Source organism: Poecilia latipinna, unplaced genomic scaffold (assembly GCF_001443285.1).
Source record: "Poecilia latipinna isolate Pla-1442-1.1 unplaced genomic scaffold, P_latipinna-1.0 Scaffold1204, whole genome shotgun sequence".
Classification (NCBI taxonomy): Eukaryota; Metazoa; Chordata; class Actinopteri; order Cyprinodontiformes; family Poeciliidae; genus Poecilia; species Poecilia latipinna.
This window is the reverse complement of record NW_015113820.1, coordinates 63,700-76,637: the sequence shown is the minus strand read 5'-3', so window position 1 is coordinate 76,637 and position 12,938 is coordinate 63,700. Positions and strand designations below refer to the sequence as shown.

Sequence of the window (12,938 nt, the reverse complement as noted above, 5' to 3'; positions counted from 1 at the left end):
TTTCACCTGATTTTGTTATAAAACCCGAAGCCAACTGTCGTAAAGTTGGAACCTTGCTGCAAGTACAGCAGGTTACAATTACGGTCTTTACTTTAATTGTTTAAAGCAGGTCAATGTGACCTTAAAAAGAGGAAGCATATAATTTTTTTTTTTTTTCTACATATCATGTAGAGCAACATTCCAGAGCCCTGAGGTGTTGGGTCGAAAATTTGACAGCAAAAACAATGACATCAGACACACCTGCGACCTTTCAGTTCCCACTATGTGACCAGACAGGGGAGTCATACAGCAGGAATTATGATTATGCTAGGTAGCGCGCACGAGTAAATTAAATCCAGTACATAGCAGAATCCTAAACAAGTGAAATCTTAACATGAAAAACACTTGCAGTCGTATTCAGACCATTTCGGGATATGTTCAATAGACCAGATGAAAATTACAAGGAAGCGCTAATGTGCTAATTTGAGGGCTCTGATGGAATCCCAAAGCCCCAACCAATGTTCTACACTGGCTATGTAATTAAAAATAATAATAAATTAGAATTATCTTTAGACAGCATGTCTAAACAGAACAATCAAACAACTTTATTTCACATCATTCTCTCTCAGCTAGCTGACACTAAATTAGCCACAGTAAAACAAATTTAATCCTATCTGCTTGTCTTGCCTTGCATAACTTTTCAAGCCAATCACATTACGCCCAATAAAATACACTAAAAAAAAAACTCAACTTGCACTCCTTTACACTAGAAAAACAATGTTAAAAAGCTGCCTGAGCAAAGCTTCTGGGACATTTAGCGTCTATTAAGAGTGCCCATTGTGTGTGATAGCTTGTGAAAATTCCCCAACTCTTTTGTGCAGGGGGGAAAACCACTGCAGGGAGGTTTATTATCCTGGTGGCACCATGGCGTTCTGGTTGGGGCATCGGGGAGGACGGTTGCACCAGTGACACTGTGTCCTAACTAAAAACACAGGCTTGATTTTAAGGGTACAGCCTCATTATGACCACACACCAGTTAGTTAAGTTATAGCACCACTCCTGAACTGAGCCATCGCTTGTGTTTAGCCACCGGTCTGGCTTCGACCACAGTCAGCTTGAATCGAGGGGTATTACTGTGTAGCTGCCACTCTCTCCATGCTAAAGAACAGCATATTGTGCTCAGGCATTGCTTTCACCAAACAGAGAGGGATATGCGCGCACGCCTCCAAATTGCTCCCTCCAAGACTTGGTTGGCTATGTGTGCTAGTAGGAGACTTTTGAAAGTTATACTTTTTTTTTTTTTTCCATTCTGCAGTTTGAATAGAAAACACAGCCAGCTATCAGGCTGTCTGAGAAAAGCCCCAGAAATAATTACCAGTGTTGAGAAAGTGGAGGAGGAAAAACATAAACTATGGGTTTTGTAGCACAATTAGTCAAAACAGAAGAATCAGAACATGGCACATAAAACTAAACAAATTTTGACAAGGCTGATTCGGAAAGATTTGCGAAAAAAAAAATACCGATTTGGTACAAATGATTCCTTCTGACCGCACACACTGAGACATTCACACTGAGTTCTGCACTGTCATGAGGAATCACTCAGTAGATCCCATGCTCTGCATCCCTCTCATGCTGGCGATAAACTTATGAAAACACTAATGACGTTTTCTCTTCTCTAAGGCTGAAAACGATGGTGGAGGCACAGACACCTCGTCTGGTGAAATTCCGCATCTTTGTTATAATTGCTTCAGTTTCCAAACCTGCTACAGACTGAAAGTTCAAACTCTCATTGGAGAATACAAAGCAACTGTGTTCCAGTTGAAGGAAGGCTCATCAAAACCTTGTATCTCATTAATAAGGCTAGGTGACATTAGACGACGCAATTATATTTTTATTAAAATGCAGCCTTTCAGGGTGTGCTGTGGTGGCGCAGGGGTTAAGCACAACCCACATATGGAGGCCTTAGTCCTTGATGCAGCTGTCGCAGGTTCGATTCCTGGCCTTGGTGACCTTTGGGGGGCATGTCTTCCCCCTTCTCTTGCTACCCACTTTCTGTCAATTAACTATTGAATAAAGGCCACTAGAGCCAAAAAAATCTTTAAAAAAAAAAGCAGCCTTACGATTCTGTTGATAAAGTCTTCGTTAGCTAAATGCAAACAAATTTCGAGTTTTGCGCGTAACGCTCAGGTAAACGCAAGAAAATGCTGGTTTTGATGAAACTTATGTTTCGCTTCCAGCTAATGTAGACTTGCAAACATCAATATGCAACACCTAAGAGTAATCTAGGACAATTTAACAAATATTTTCTGAAAATCTCCAATACAAACCACTGAATGAAAATGCTGACGAGGTGACTTTAATTTAGAGCTGAACACTGAAAAAAAACCCAGCAGTGGTAGTATTTAGTCATCTTTCATTATGCGTGCCAAAATTCAACGACTTTTCTAGTTATGGACGACACATTCTGATGATATGACACTAAAACAATGACCATGAGTCCTGCATACAGTATCTGATGCATTTTATGCACACAGATGTGACGAAACAATTTTCTACCCGGAGTGTCTGTTGTGTACTCCGAGGCTCGGTGCACTGAACGGCCTTTTTATTTCTTTAACAGTGGGAATACCAGATGGTTTACTTCACTGTCTCTGTGCTGCAGCGCACAGCAGCACAGATAAATCACTGTCTGCCTCCCTCCACACACTGAGATGGAAAAACTGACTCAAGATTCCACGGTGCACCTCAGAATGCTAATTTTACAGCAAAAAAAAAAAAAAAAGGAAGAAGAAAAAGAAAAAGAAGTACAGGCATAGTAATTTTCAGGCACATATGTGATTACCGTTATCTCTGCCATGGTATCTGTGTTTCTCCCATCCTATTTCCGCTGTTTCTTCTCTCAGTTTCATTAACTTTTTCTCCCCCCCCCCCAATAACCACACTCAAATGCATTTTAATGCCTGCCAGTTTTATCTGCGACTTGCGAAGCTTTCCGTCTCCAGCTGCAGTTACGGCTCCAATGGCTGACACTTTCGAAATTTATGGCGAAAGAGAGCCCACAGCACATGATTATTATTCCAGAAGAAATGCGCTGAAAAGAAACAATAAGGAGAAATCTACTTATAACAAATCCTGCACTCTACTGAGACGTTTCTGTTTTTTGATTATCACTTGCATGAGCAAAGCCAGTGATTTGTTTTTCCTGACGACGTTAGGATGATGGGAATCAATCTAAATAGAGAATGTGTTCCCACATAGTAAGAGTTTCATCATCATTAGTGCTCTCAAGGACTACTACATTCATTCTCATCATTTCCCATTCAAAAACTAGAACTATGCTTTATAAATGAGTACTAAAAAGCCAAAAAAAATAAACTTAGATCTAGCCCACTGTACTATTTTGTGGGGTTCACTGTGAATTCTCAGTAATTCCCCCAAATTCCTCTATAGACAAACACACTGAGCGAATATAATTTTATTCTATATGTATATATATATATTTTTTTTTTCATATTTCACATCATACAAATCAATTTGCTTCTGTGGTAAGTTGGCAAAAAAGAGATCACTGCTTGAAGTTATTGACGGTAAATCTAAATCAATTTCAACATTAGCATGTGAAAGATAAATCCAAAAACTGATTCACCACGATTTTCCCAGTTTTTTTTTGTTTGTTTTTTTGTTTTTTTTGACTTGCAGATACATTCTTAAATTTATATGACAACATTGTGGTAAAGAAAAACAAATATTTACTCAGTTTTGGGGGGAACATTTTCATGTTAAGCTCACATTAAGGAGAGACAGGAGTGATGAAGTCAACAAACAAAGTCAGTGTTTATTATATTTTATGTTTATTAGTATAGGAGTAATTTCCCTTCAACTACTAGGGACACTATTAAATTGCATTGAAAATACATCACAGAACTGGGTAGTCGGCTGTATCAATTACAATAATTTATTTGAAAAACATTAGATTGCTGACTACAAGCTTCGAAATTGTACGTCAAAGTTATTAAACTACAGTATTATCAATAATTTCTGAAATCTAAGAAGCGTAAACAAAAAGCCAAAAAGGATTATTTACTGCCTGTTAATAATTCTTCACCGAGTCGCTTCACACACTTGAATTCAAAATGGAGCGAAATAACTTGCGATGTCAGGATTTGCCAAATAACACGCCATAGTTGGAGTGACAGCCAAGTCGAGCATAAATTTATCTGCTACTGACATTTTAACGGGTGACTCACTTGAGCAACATCAACCCTGTGGGGGAACAGAAGTCAATGTGCAAATAAGATCCTGCTACTATCCCTGAATCGTACAATAAATCAGCCAAAACCAGATACCTACTTACTGTTCCAACACCACTCAAATACTTTCAGGGAAAGTCCACAAATAAAGAAAAAAGTGGAAGTTATTCAATGCTACTTTCACATTTCTATTACTTATTAAAAGCATTCCTCTCTTAGCAGTTCAAGTGCTTTACGTCTTGGCAGTACAAGTTAGCTGAAGCTCACACAGAACAAACAACAAATGTAGAGAAAGCCACTAGTAAAAGTTGAAATAAATGACACAGGATGTGCGTTGAACCTTTAGCCTTGAGTTCAAGTGACATTAATCAAGCCACCCAAGGTGTAAACACTGCTGACTATGCATTTTGAATACTTATGCAAAGTTATATCCAATCAATTTGAGTATGTATTCTCATAAGGCTCATTTGTCAAATTAAAAGTTCCTTTTCAAAAGCAGATATTATAGCTGGCTCTTCACATCTTTATATATAAAAAAGGTGTTTTTTCTGTGAGATAATTCAAAATTAACTGTTGTTTTCATTAGCTGCAAGGGGGAAAATCATCCCATGTAACAGAATTAAAGGCTTGAAAACGTCAGCTTATATGTAAATAATCTATGTAATGTGTATTATTTAGTAAATGGAGTTACTGCACTAGATTGACCTCTCGATAATATTCTGTGTAACTGAACAAAACTGTAAATAACATTAGAATTGCTTTAGTGCAAGTGTGTGTGTGGTCATTTGTGCTGTTTTACTAAGCTCATAAAAAAGAGAATTCAATCAAATGTTGAAAAAACATTGCCCACATAGGTTTATCAGTAACAAAGCTGAGCAAATCTTAGGTTTTCACAAATTCTGACGTTATAGAAGAATATAAAAGGATGATTCCCTCCAAAGTCCACCAACTTTTATGTAAAAGGATATTTTAGTTTTAGAGATCAATGAACTACCAGGAGGTGGTCAAAATGTTCATTTCTGCCATATATTTTAATATAGGAGTCAATATGAGTAGCTCACCAAGATCAAGCAATTGTGTTGATTTCTGTGTTTGTCATGTTTCATCTCCTAAGGTTTTGTCCTTAGCAGTGAATATTTCTGTACCTTGTTAGCTCAACATCTGTCTGAGAACATATAGAAGATATATTCATGACATCCTAACATGTTGAAAAGATGTTTGTGCTGTAATAATCGAAATCAGCACATCAGTGTAACGGTGTGTGGTGCACAGTGTTACAATCATTTCTTACTGTGATACTTTAGAATCACATTATTACTGTTGGCTAGACTGCTACTGAGAAGTAATTGCAAGAATCCAGTTGCCCAAATACATACTGTTAACTCATTATCCATTTAGGTAGTTTGTTTAATACAGTTGGCAATTATAGAGCCTTTATGCAACCTACATGTGCAGTCCAACAGCAAACCTCTTGAAATAAAGTCAATAAATAAAACTATTTAGTAAGAATTATCCCAGCATAAGGGTCCACCCCAATAAAAAATTCCCTGGTCACAAGTACAAAAGGTGTCCCACCAACCCTGCTGAAGACCTCCATCAACTGCGAAGTAGGGATATCCATCAACTGAAGACGGGAAACAAGGCAGCATGAGAGCCCACTCCACCACAGAAACCACTAGTGAGAGGGATAGCAGATGGGTAGCAAGGGGACCACACTGAAAACTGCTCTTTATTGCACGGAAAACACCCACAGCATTCTCATACCCAACCCACAGATACTGCCTGGCATCACACTGCCTGGCATCAAGCACCCACTAAGCCCTCAAAGCAGCCCTCCTGGACAGCATATGTGGATTAAAGTGGTTGTCCCACCTGACAAGACATTATCTATCTGTTGATGAGAACCTGGGCAGAATAAAGGCCAACCCTAGAAGTAGCTAGGGTTTGCCACAGGTAAGGAGTACAAAAGGTGAGTGGCCAGTCAACAGCACTAACGACCTTCCTCAGCTGCAGTGGACAGACCCACAGAGTGAACAAGAGTTGGGAACCTAGGCAAACCTCCCAAGAAAGGCCAGGCCAAGTCTGATTAGCTCAACTGTCAAAAAGTTTGTTGTTGTTCTTCAACTTCCCCAAACTCGAAATTTCTAGAGACTTGCTATCTCTATGCAGTTTAATCGACGTCCCACGGCTTAAACTCTAGCTGTGACCAGGGCTTGATTATTGAGGACCTTACTACCGTCAATAGCAACAAGAAGAGGTATGTGTCACACACAAACCTAACTGGTCAAAACAAGAAGAACATCCTTATAAAAACACAAAGCCATCGTATCTAAGAAAAACTGCTTTGTGTCATCACATGTGTTTTTATATAATTGGGTACAGAAAAGTTGTATATTATAAACCATATTCACATCTAGTATGAAACTTCTATGCCTTCATGGTCTTCCATTACTCACTGTTTCCTTAAAGTTTGCATGTGTTCTATCCCTTGATTTCTTGCTTTTGACCATGCTTTTGGATTTTAGCTACTTAGTTACTTAGCCTTCAGCATTTAAGTCACATCTTCTAGGATGTGCTCAAAGATTTTTTTGCTTTCATTCTAAACTAAACAACAGATTGACTTCTGTCCATAGTCAATGGTTTGTTCGGTCAGAAAGATCTCTTAAATCCTGTTTAAACACATAACTGGTGTGCAGTAAAACTCCAGTTCAGTCCCTTGTTGCAACAAGACCAAATGAATTAAGCTTCCCGGAGAAAAACAAAATCCCGCTGACTAGGCAAACCATGTCCTACTATATATGTCCTCTCATTACAACTTCAACTGATTTCATCACCTAATAAATTTAAAATAGAGTACATATGACTACAGTAAAGTTTCATGACTGACCAGAAACCATTGTTTCTTCCCACTTGGAAAAAAAGTGCTTACACTCAGTTTTCTGCAACCAAAGTTGCGGCTAGGCTCTGGCTGGAGAAGGGGGAATAGGGTTGGAAAGGATGAGTCATACATTGCTTTCCATGCTCAATGATTATAATACCCATTACAGAGAAAAGCACTGTTTTACAGCTAAAGTGAATGCAGAGCTTGTAAGTCTGGACCAGATGCAGAGTTTCACGTGGCCGTGCACAACATACAGCAGCGAAGCTGATAAATCCCAAGCGCAAGTGTTTGGGGTTGCATCACAACCCCAAAACCTTAATTTGGAGAAGAGACGCACATAAGGAGAAAAACAAATCAGAAAAAAATCTGAAAAGAAAGCGCTCTGCACCATGACCACTTTAAAACAACAGATAAATGCTTAGTCTAAATGAGACTTGAAGATAATCAGCGACAGGACATGGCAAATAGTACGCTGATTGTGTCGAACAAAGGATCTTCTTGTCACCAGGTCAAAAATCTGTCCTGCATATTTTGCTCTATCTGCCATGTTATTATCATGCATTAAAGCTGATTTACAGCGTCGCTTATCCACAAAGCCTGCATTTACAGACTTGAAGTGGCACATGCACTTACAGGGTCACTGCCTCTCCATGCAGCCCCAGATTCCTTCCTCTGCACCAAGGCAATAGGCACACACAAAAAGCCACTTTCTCTCATGGCCGCTTATCTAATATTGCCGGACATGACCGCAGGAGAGCTAAAAGACACTGTGTATGAACCAGCAGACCCAAATTCCACCAAATGAGTCTGAGTTGGATAAGAGAAGATGGTTAAACTGGATGAAAGATGACTCTCTAAACCTGGTCCTTAATCCAGCATTCAATAAGTTGTACTCTAATAAGGTAAGAGACATTAATCAGCATCATTTCATAAATCCAGATGAGCCCAGTTTGGCAGCACTCTCCAGGAAAACCACCTGCTATCATTGCATATAAAACGCCAAGAAGCCCTATGAGCTCATCTTGCCGGCATTGGGTCACTTCTCTGAACTTCACTATTTACTAGCTTCATCAAAAAGCCAAAGCCAAAGGGCAGAAATGACCAATACATAAAATATCCTTTTGAAGAAGAGCTCTCCGTACACAGGGCAACTCTAGATGAAAACCAGCTGCAATAGACCTTTAACCCGGCCATAAAGTCAGCCCACATCAACAAAAAGAACCTTTTAATGACCCTGGTTGTAACGAGTACAAAACTGGGAAAATAAAAGGCATATGCTGCTATTATACCCCTAAACCCCTCTATAACTGTGTCACTGTTATTTGATTAGAAATTTTCTCTAAAACCAACACACAATGGCGTATTTTCTCTTGAAAGAAAATGCAACTGAGTTTTTCTTTTTTTTCTTTTTTTCATGGTTCCTCTGTTCCACCAAGAATGGGAGGAAAACATCTGGAAGACATTTCTTTGGCTTTTTGGAGGGCTTAGCAGACAGCACAATGGAACTTATCAAATCCAGATGGGGAGGCGCTCAGAGAAACAGCAAGGTCCTCTGTTTATCCCTTTTAAACTTGCATTAGGATTAAACACATATAAGTTCATTGCATTAATTCCCACTTCCTGAAGATATATTGTTGACGTTGCCCAAACACAACTGCTCCTCGACTGCTGCTATATGTCACCTACGGGTTTGGTTAACATATGGCTTTGTTTTCATTTGCGCAAGGTATTCAAAGAATGTTTTTTCAGTATTTCTAATGACTGGGTTCTGTTCCTGTGTGAATTTCCAGCTGTGGAAAAAAAAAAAAAAAAAAAAAACGTTAAAAGTGAAATTTGATTAATCAATTTAATCCAATTTAGAGAAAGTCATAAATAAACCATTTCCATATAAATAAAACATGTGGTAGATGGAAATAAATGAATTAATATCCAAAGAAAACATTGCTGCTTGCATGCAATCTAAAAACATAATCTTGCTACAACCTGGAAACGCTCATTGAATTCTGAATCAAAGGCAAATGATAAGGTTGGAAAAGAGACTTCAAAGTTGCTCAACATCCCACTGTGCAGCTTCTTTTCATTAAATGCAACCTCAGTTTTCATCTTAGTCTCACTTCCTCCAGCAGAGCCAAAAGGGAATCTATTGAAACAAGAAAAAAAAAAAGAAAAAAAAAACTACCCTATAGCGAAAGAATTCCCCTTCTTTTGGCAATAAAACGCTAAACTTGACAAACATGAAATATCTAGCAGTCACCTTTGAACTCTGACCTTTCTTCTCCTTCTTTGTCTCAGTGACTTGCAGGCCTGGTGTTATTTATACTTTTCACTTAAGTCTTAAAGTTTCCTTTCTAACAGTAAAACAAAATGGCGTTCCAAATGAGCCGTGAACTTTCATTAGCATAGCCTGATTAACTTTCAGTGGGATGATTATCTGGGTATTTTGTTCCCATCAATGGGAGTATGAAAAACTCAACATACATTATGTGACACACTGTATGTAAACAGGCTGCACATTGCTAGCAAATCTCTCTATAGCTTGATTTCATAGCTTCTTTTGTTGTCAGAACACCAGCAGAAACTAGCTAATGATAAAGACCAGTAGGACCACAACAAATACCATTTTGTTTTTACTTACTTTACTTTTAAAAATATTTGGTTTTATGTAAAAAAAAAAAAAAAAAAAAAAAAAGCTTAAGTCTGTTAGCACAGTGGGCTAACCTCAGAAGTACATATTTTTCTCAACAATGGCGACCTCCCAATAAATATTTTCTCGAAAACTAAAACCTTCTGTCTACACAACATGTAATTGTAGCATGAAAAAGGTGAAAAGACGTGAATGTGGATATGTTTATTGAAGTCTAAATGTGGTTGAAAAGTAGTTTAGGCTGCTGGGCTACAATGAGTAAATGTTTGGCCAGTATCAAAAACGCAAGAAGAATGTGAAAACTGAACTTTCCTTATTAAAGTCAGTTTAGTTGCTGTCGGATAAAGGTGATCTATTTACATTGTAATTCAGGAAGATGCTTTAAGTAATCCTGTGTAAAAAGATGGTTTTGACAACACCTATTTCTTATTTTAAGTGATATAGCTAAATGGCAGCCCATATGAAAATGTATGCTAAGCTGTATTATACAATATTATAAAAAGATAAAGTTCTATACAGTGATGTTAGATCAAGAGGCTATCATTAGCTTAGCAAGTCCCGTTTTGAATTCTGTGTAAAAATCAAATTGAAAATCAAACCTCAGTGCCCTAATGACAGTGTGTTCATGTTAAGAAAACATTTCTCTTGTTTAGTGAATCGATTCGCCTTCTATGTATTTCGTTCTGTTCCAGGTCAAAGGAGACTAAAGCAAGAGGTCACCAGTCCAGCAGAGGTCCCACACTATCATTTCTTCCATAAAACCAAGCATTTAACTTTAAAATCTAGGTTAATTACATTGACAGAGAGGGCATGCTAACTCCCATAACTGTGGTGAAACACTGTTAACCGACACCCAGCGCCACTTTGTTGTTTTTAATTAAAGTGCTGTGATAATGCAAGTAACTTCTCATTCAGGCTTGGAATTGTGATCAATATGGAATGTAAATAATAAAAACATCATGTGTTTCAACATGTATATTGCAAATTTCAACATACTCAAGCAATCATAGCAATAGCTGTGCCTTGTACAATGCCTTTATTCTATATCTGTGCAAGCCTTTCAAAGGAACTGCACTAAAACTTAGCCTTGGGAGGTAGGAGGCTGTTAGTTATGAGTGAAAAAAAGACTACTACAGCTGAAGAATAGGAAAGTTAAACCTTTTTTGACTTGGGGGGTGAAACGTTACATGTCACAGTGTTTTAAGATTACCAACGCTGTACTTTGCGATGACAAAGAGCACGATAGTAAAACTGAAAAACGTTGACGGAGGAGATAATTAGTTTACACAGGCTTTTCATGTACCTGCTATGTTACTACCTCTCAATCAACGAGTCTTTACTGGCATATGTCAGCTTCAAGTTTCAAGAAGCATATCAGTGCCCTGAGGATCCTTTACATGAGTCATATAAGTTTTGATAGACTTTTCTTTTTCTTTTTTTTTTATCCAGCCTGCAGCATCAGCATCAAGCTCCATCTCCTCTTTGATCCACTAAAAGCAATCACAATTCAAATATTCTGAAATAGCCAATCGTAGATCCAAATATTACACAGATATACGGTTTGGACAAGCAACAAGGAACTGAAGTGACAAACGTAACTACTTCATATGTGTATGAGCTAAAAAGGACAAACAATCTTTTTCTCCGCTGTAAACAGACACCAAAGTGGTGATTATGACTCTACAAATTCACAAGCTCAGCACAATCTCGGACACTTCCTGTGTACAACATACAGAAGAAGCCACCTGTTCAGCTCAAAGACTGATGTCGGAACATCGCAGCAGACCACCAGCAATGTCAGGCCGTCTTAAGGTTGCTAATAATACTTAAAGGCCAGACCCAAGCCTGACTTCTTGACCTCCAAGAGACAAGAAAAGCTCTTAAATGTCACCTTCCACATAACGGTGGATCAAGGATTTGAAGTTTAAGTCATATTTGAATGAAATGCTAACATTATGCATAAATATTTGTGGATTCGGTTACACAACCATCACTGACAGTAAAGAGGGGACCCCAGCACTTTAAGAGCTGTGTCCCCTGGCGTCGGAGCCCTTCAAACCGCTCCACCCTACCACTTCAGAGGAGCTTCAGCCCCTCCCATCTTCTGAAAACTGTACCCATCCTTCCCATCTGTTTAGGGAGAAGAAGAAAAAACTGGAGCAGCAAACGCCTCACTGAAGTTTCTTGAAGTGCACTGCAGAACTTATTTTTGCAAAAAGGCTCGTAAAAATGCGAAGCATTCGAAAAGTGCCCCTCTCCACAAGAAATGATTAGGATTGTAAATAACTGACAACCTGCAGAAAGTTTTAAAAGGGATGGCAAGATGGTGACCGCTAATGATGATGGAATGGCACACAAAAATTAAGTCATGGCAGGACATAAGGTGTTTTAGTATGCTTTTGTATTTATACTAGTGAGTGGTGGTTAGTTGAAAGTGGTACACTGTAAAACAAAACGTTCTATATGCACAAATGAATTCACTAACAATAAGTAAATTTTACAACTAGTAAAAGCTTGTTCTGTCGTGTCTTTAATTAGTGTTTGTAAAAAATAAATAAATAAATAAATAAAAAAACATTATGGGTATGCAAGGGACTGGCAAATATGTACTGGCAACCATTGCCCCCTTTGGTCCACCCTCGGTGGCACCACTGCAATGAGCAACAAAATCATCATTAGCGCCTTCCTAAAGAAAAAAAAAAAAAAAACTTTTCCAAAAATCGCAAAAACGTCCCACACTTTTAAAAGTCCCCCTAAAGTTCCTGACCCTGCAAGCTGAATAAGTTAAGGCACTAATAGAGGAGGAGGGGCGCTCATCAGTGACCCACTGAAGGGAAAACTTTTTTTCCAAAGTGGATCCCAAACGCATCACACGGCTGCTGCATCTTACCTGAACTTGCACGCGACGTGACAAAAAGCAGAATCACCGCTAAAGTGATCTGGGCGTCCCTTATTCTCCGTTTATCTTTCCATCTTATATGGGTATCCATGACCGCCTTGCGCCGTCCACGGCAAGTGGATTCACTTCTCAACTAAGAGCAACTTAATTAGCCTTGCTATAACTTCTGGTCAGGACGAGAGAAGAAAAAAAAAAGCAAAAAAAAAAAAAAAAAAAAAAAAAAAAAAGCCCAAAAAAGCCCCAAAAAAAGAGAAAAAAAAGGGGGGGGGGGGGGGGTATCGGGAG

The 12,938-nt window shown here is 38.5% G+C and overlaps 1 protein-coding gene across 2 annotated transcripts in view; it reads right to left on the bottom strand.

Annotated features, from left to right (window-relative positions):
- LOC106960631 (collagen alpha-1(V) chain-like) overlaps positions 1-12,900 on the bottom strand; it is a 96,739-nt gene extending 83,839 nt beyond the window's left edge. Inside the window, exon 1 of one of the 2 annotated variants that reach the window (XM_015053822.1) lies at positions 12,645-12,900. In XM_015053822.1, coding sequence (XP_014909308.1) covers positions 12,645-12,744 — 100 coding nt within the window. In that variant the 5' untranslated portion in view covers positions 12,745-12,900. The remainder of the gene's footprint in view (positions 1-12,644) is intronic. The other variant, XM_015053821.1, reaches the window with a different exon arrangement.
- Between the last annotated feature and the right edge of the window lie 38 nt (positions 12,901-12,938).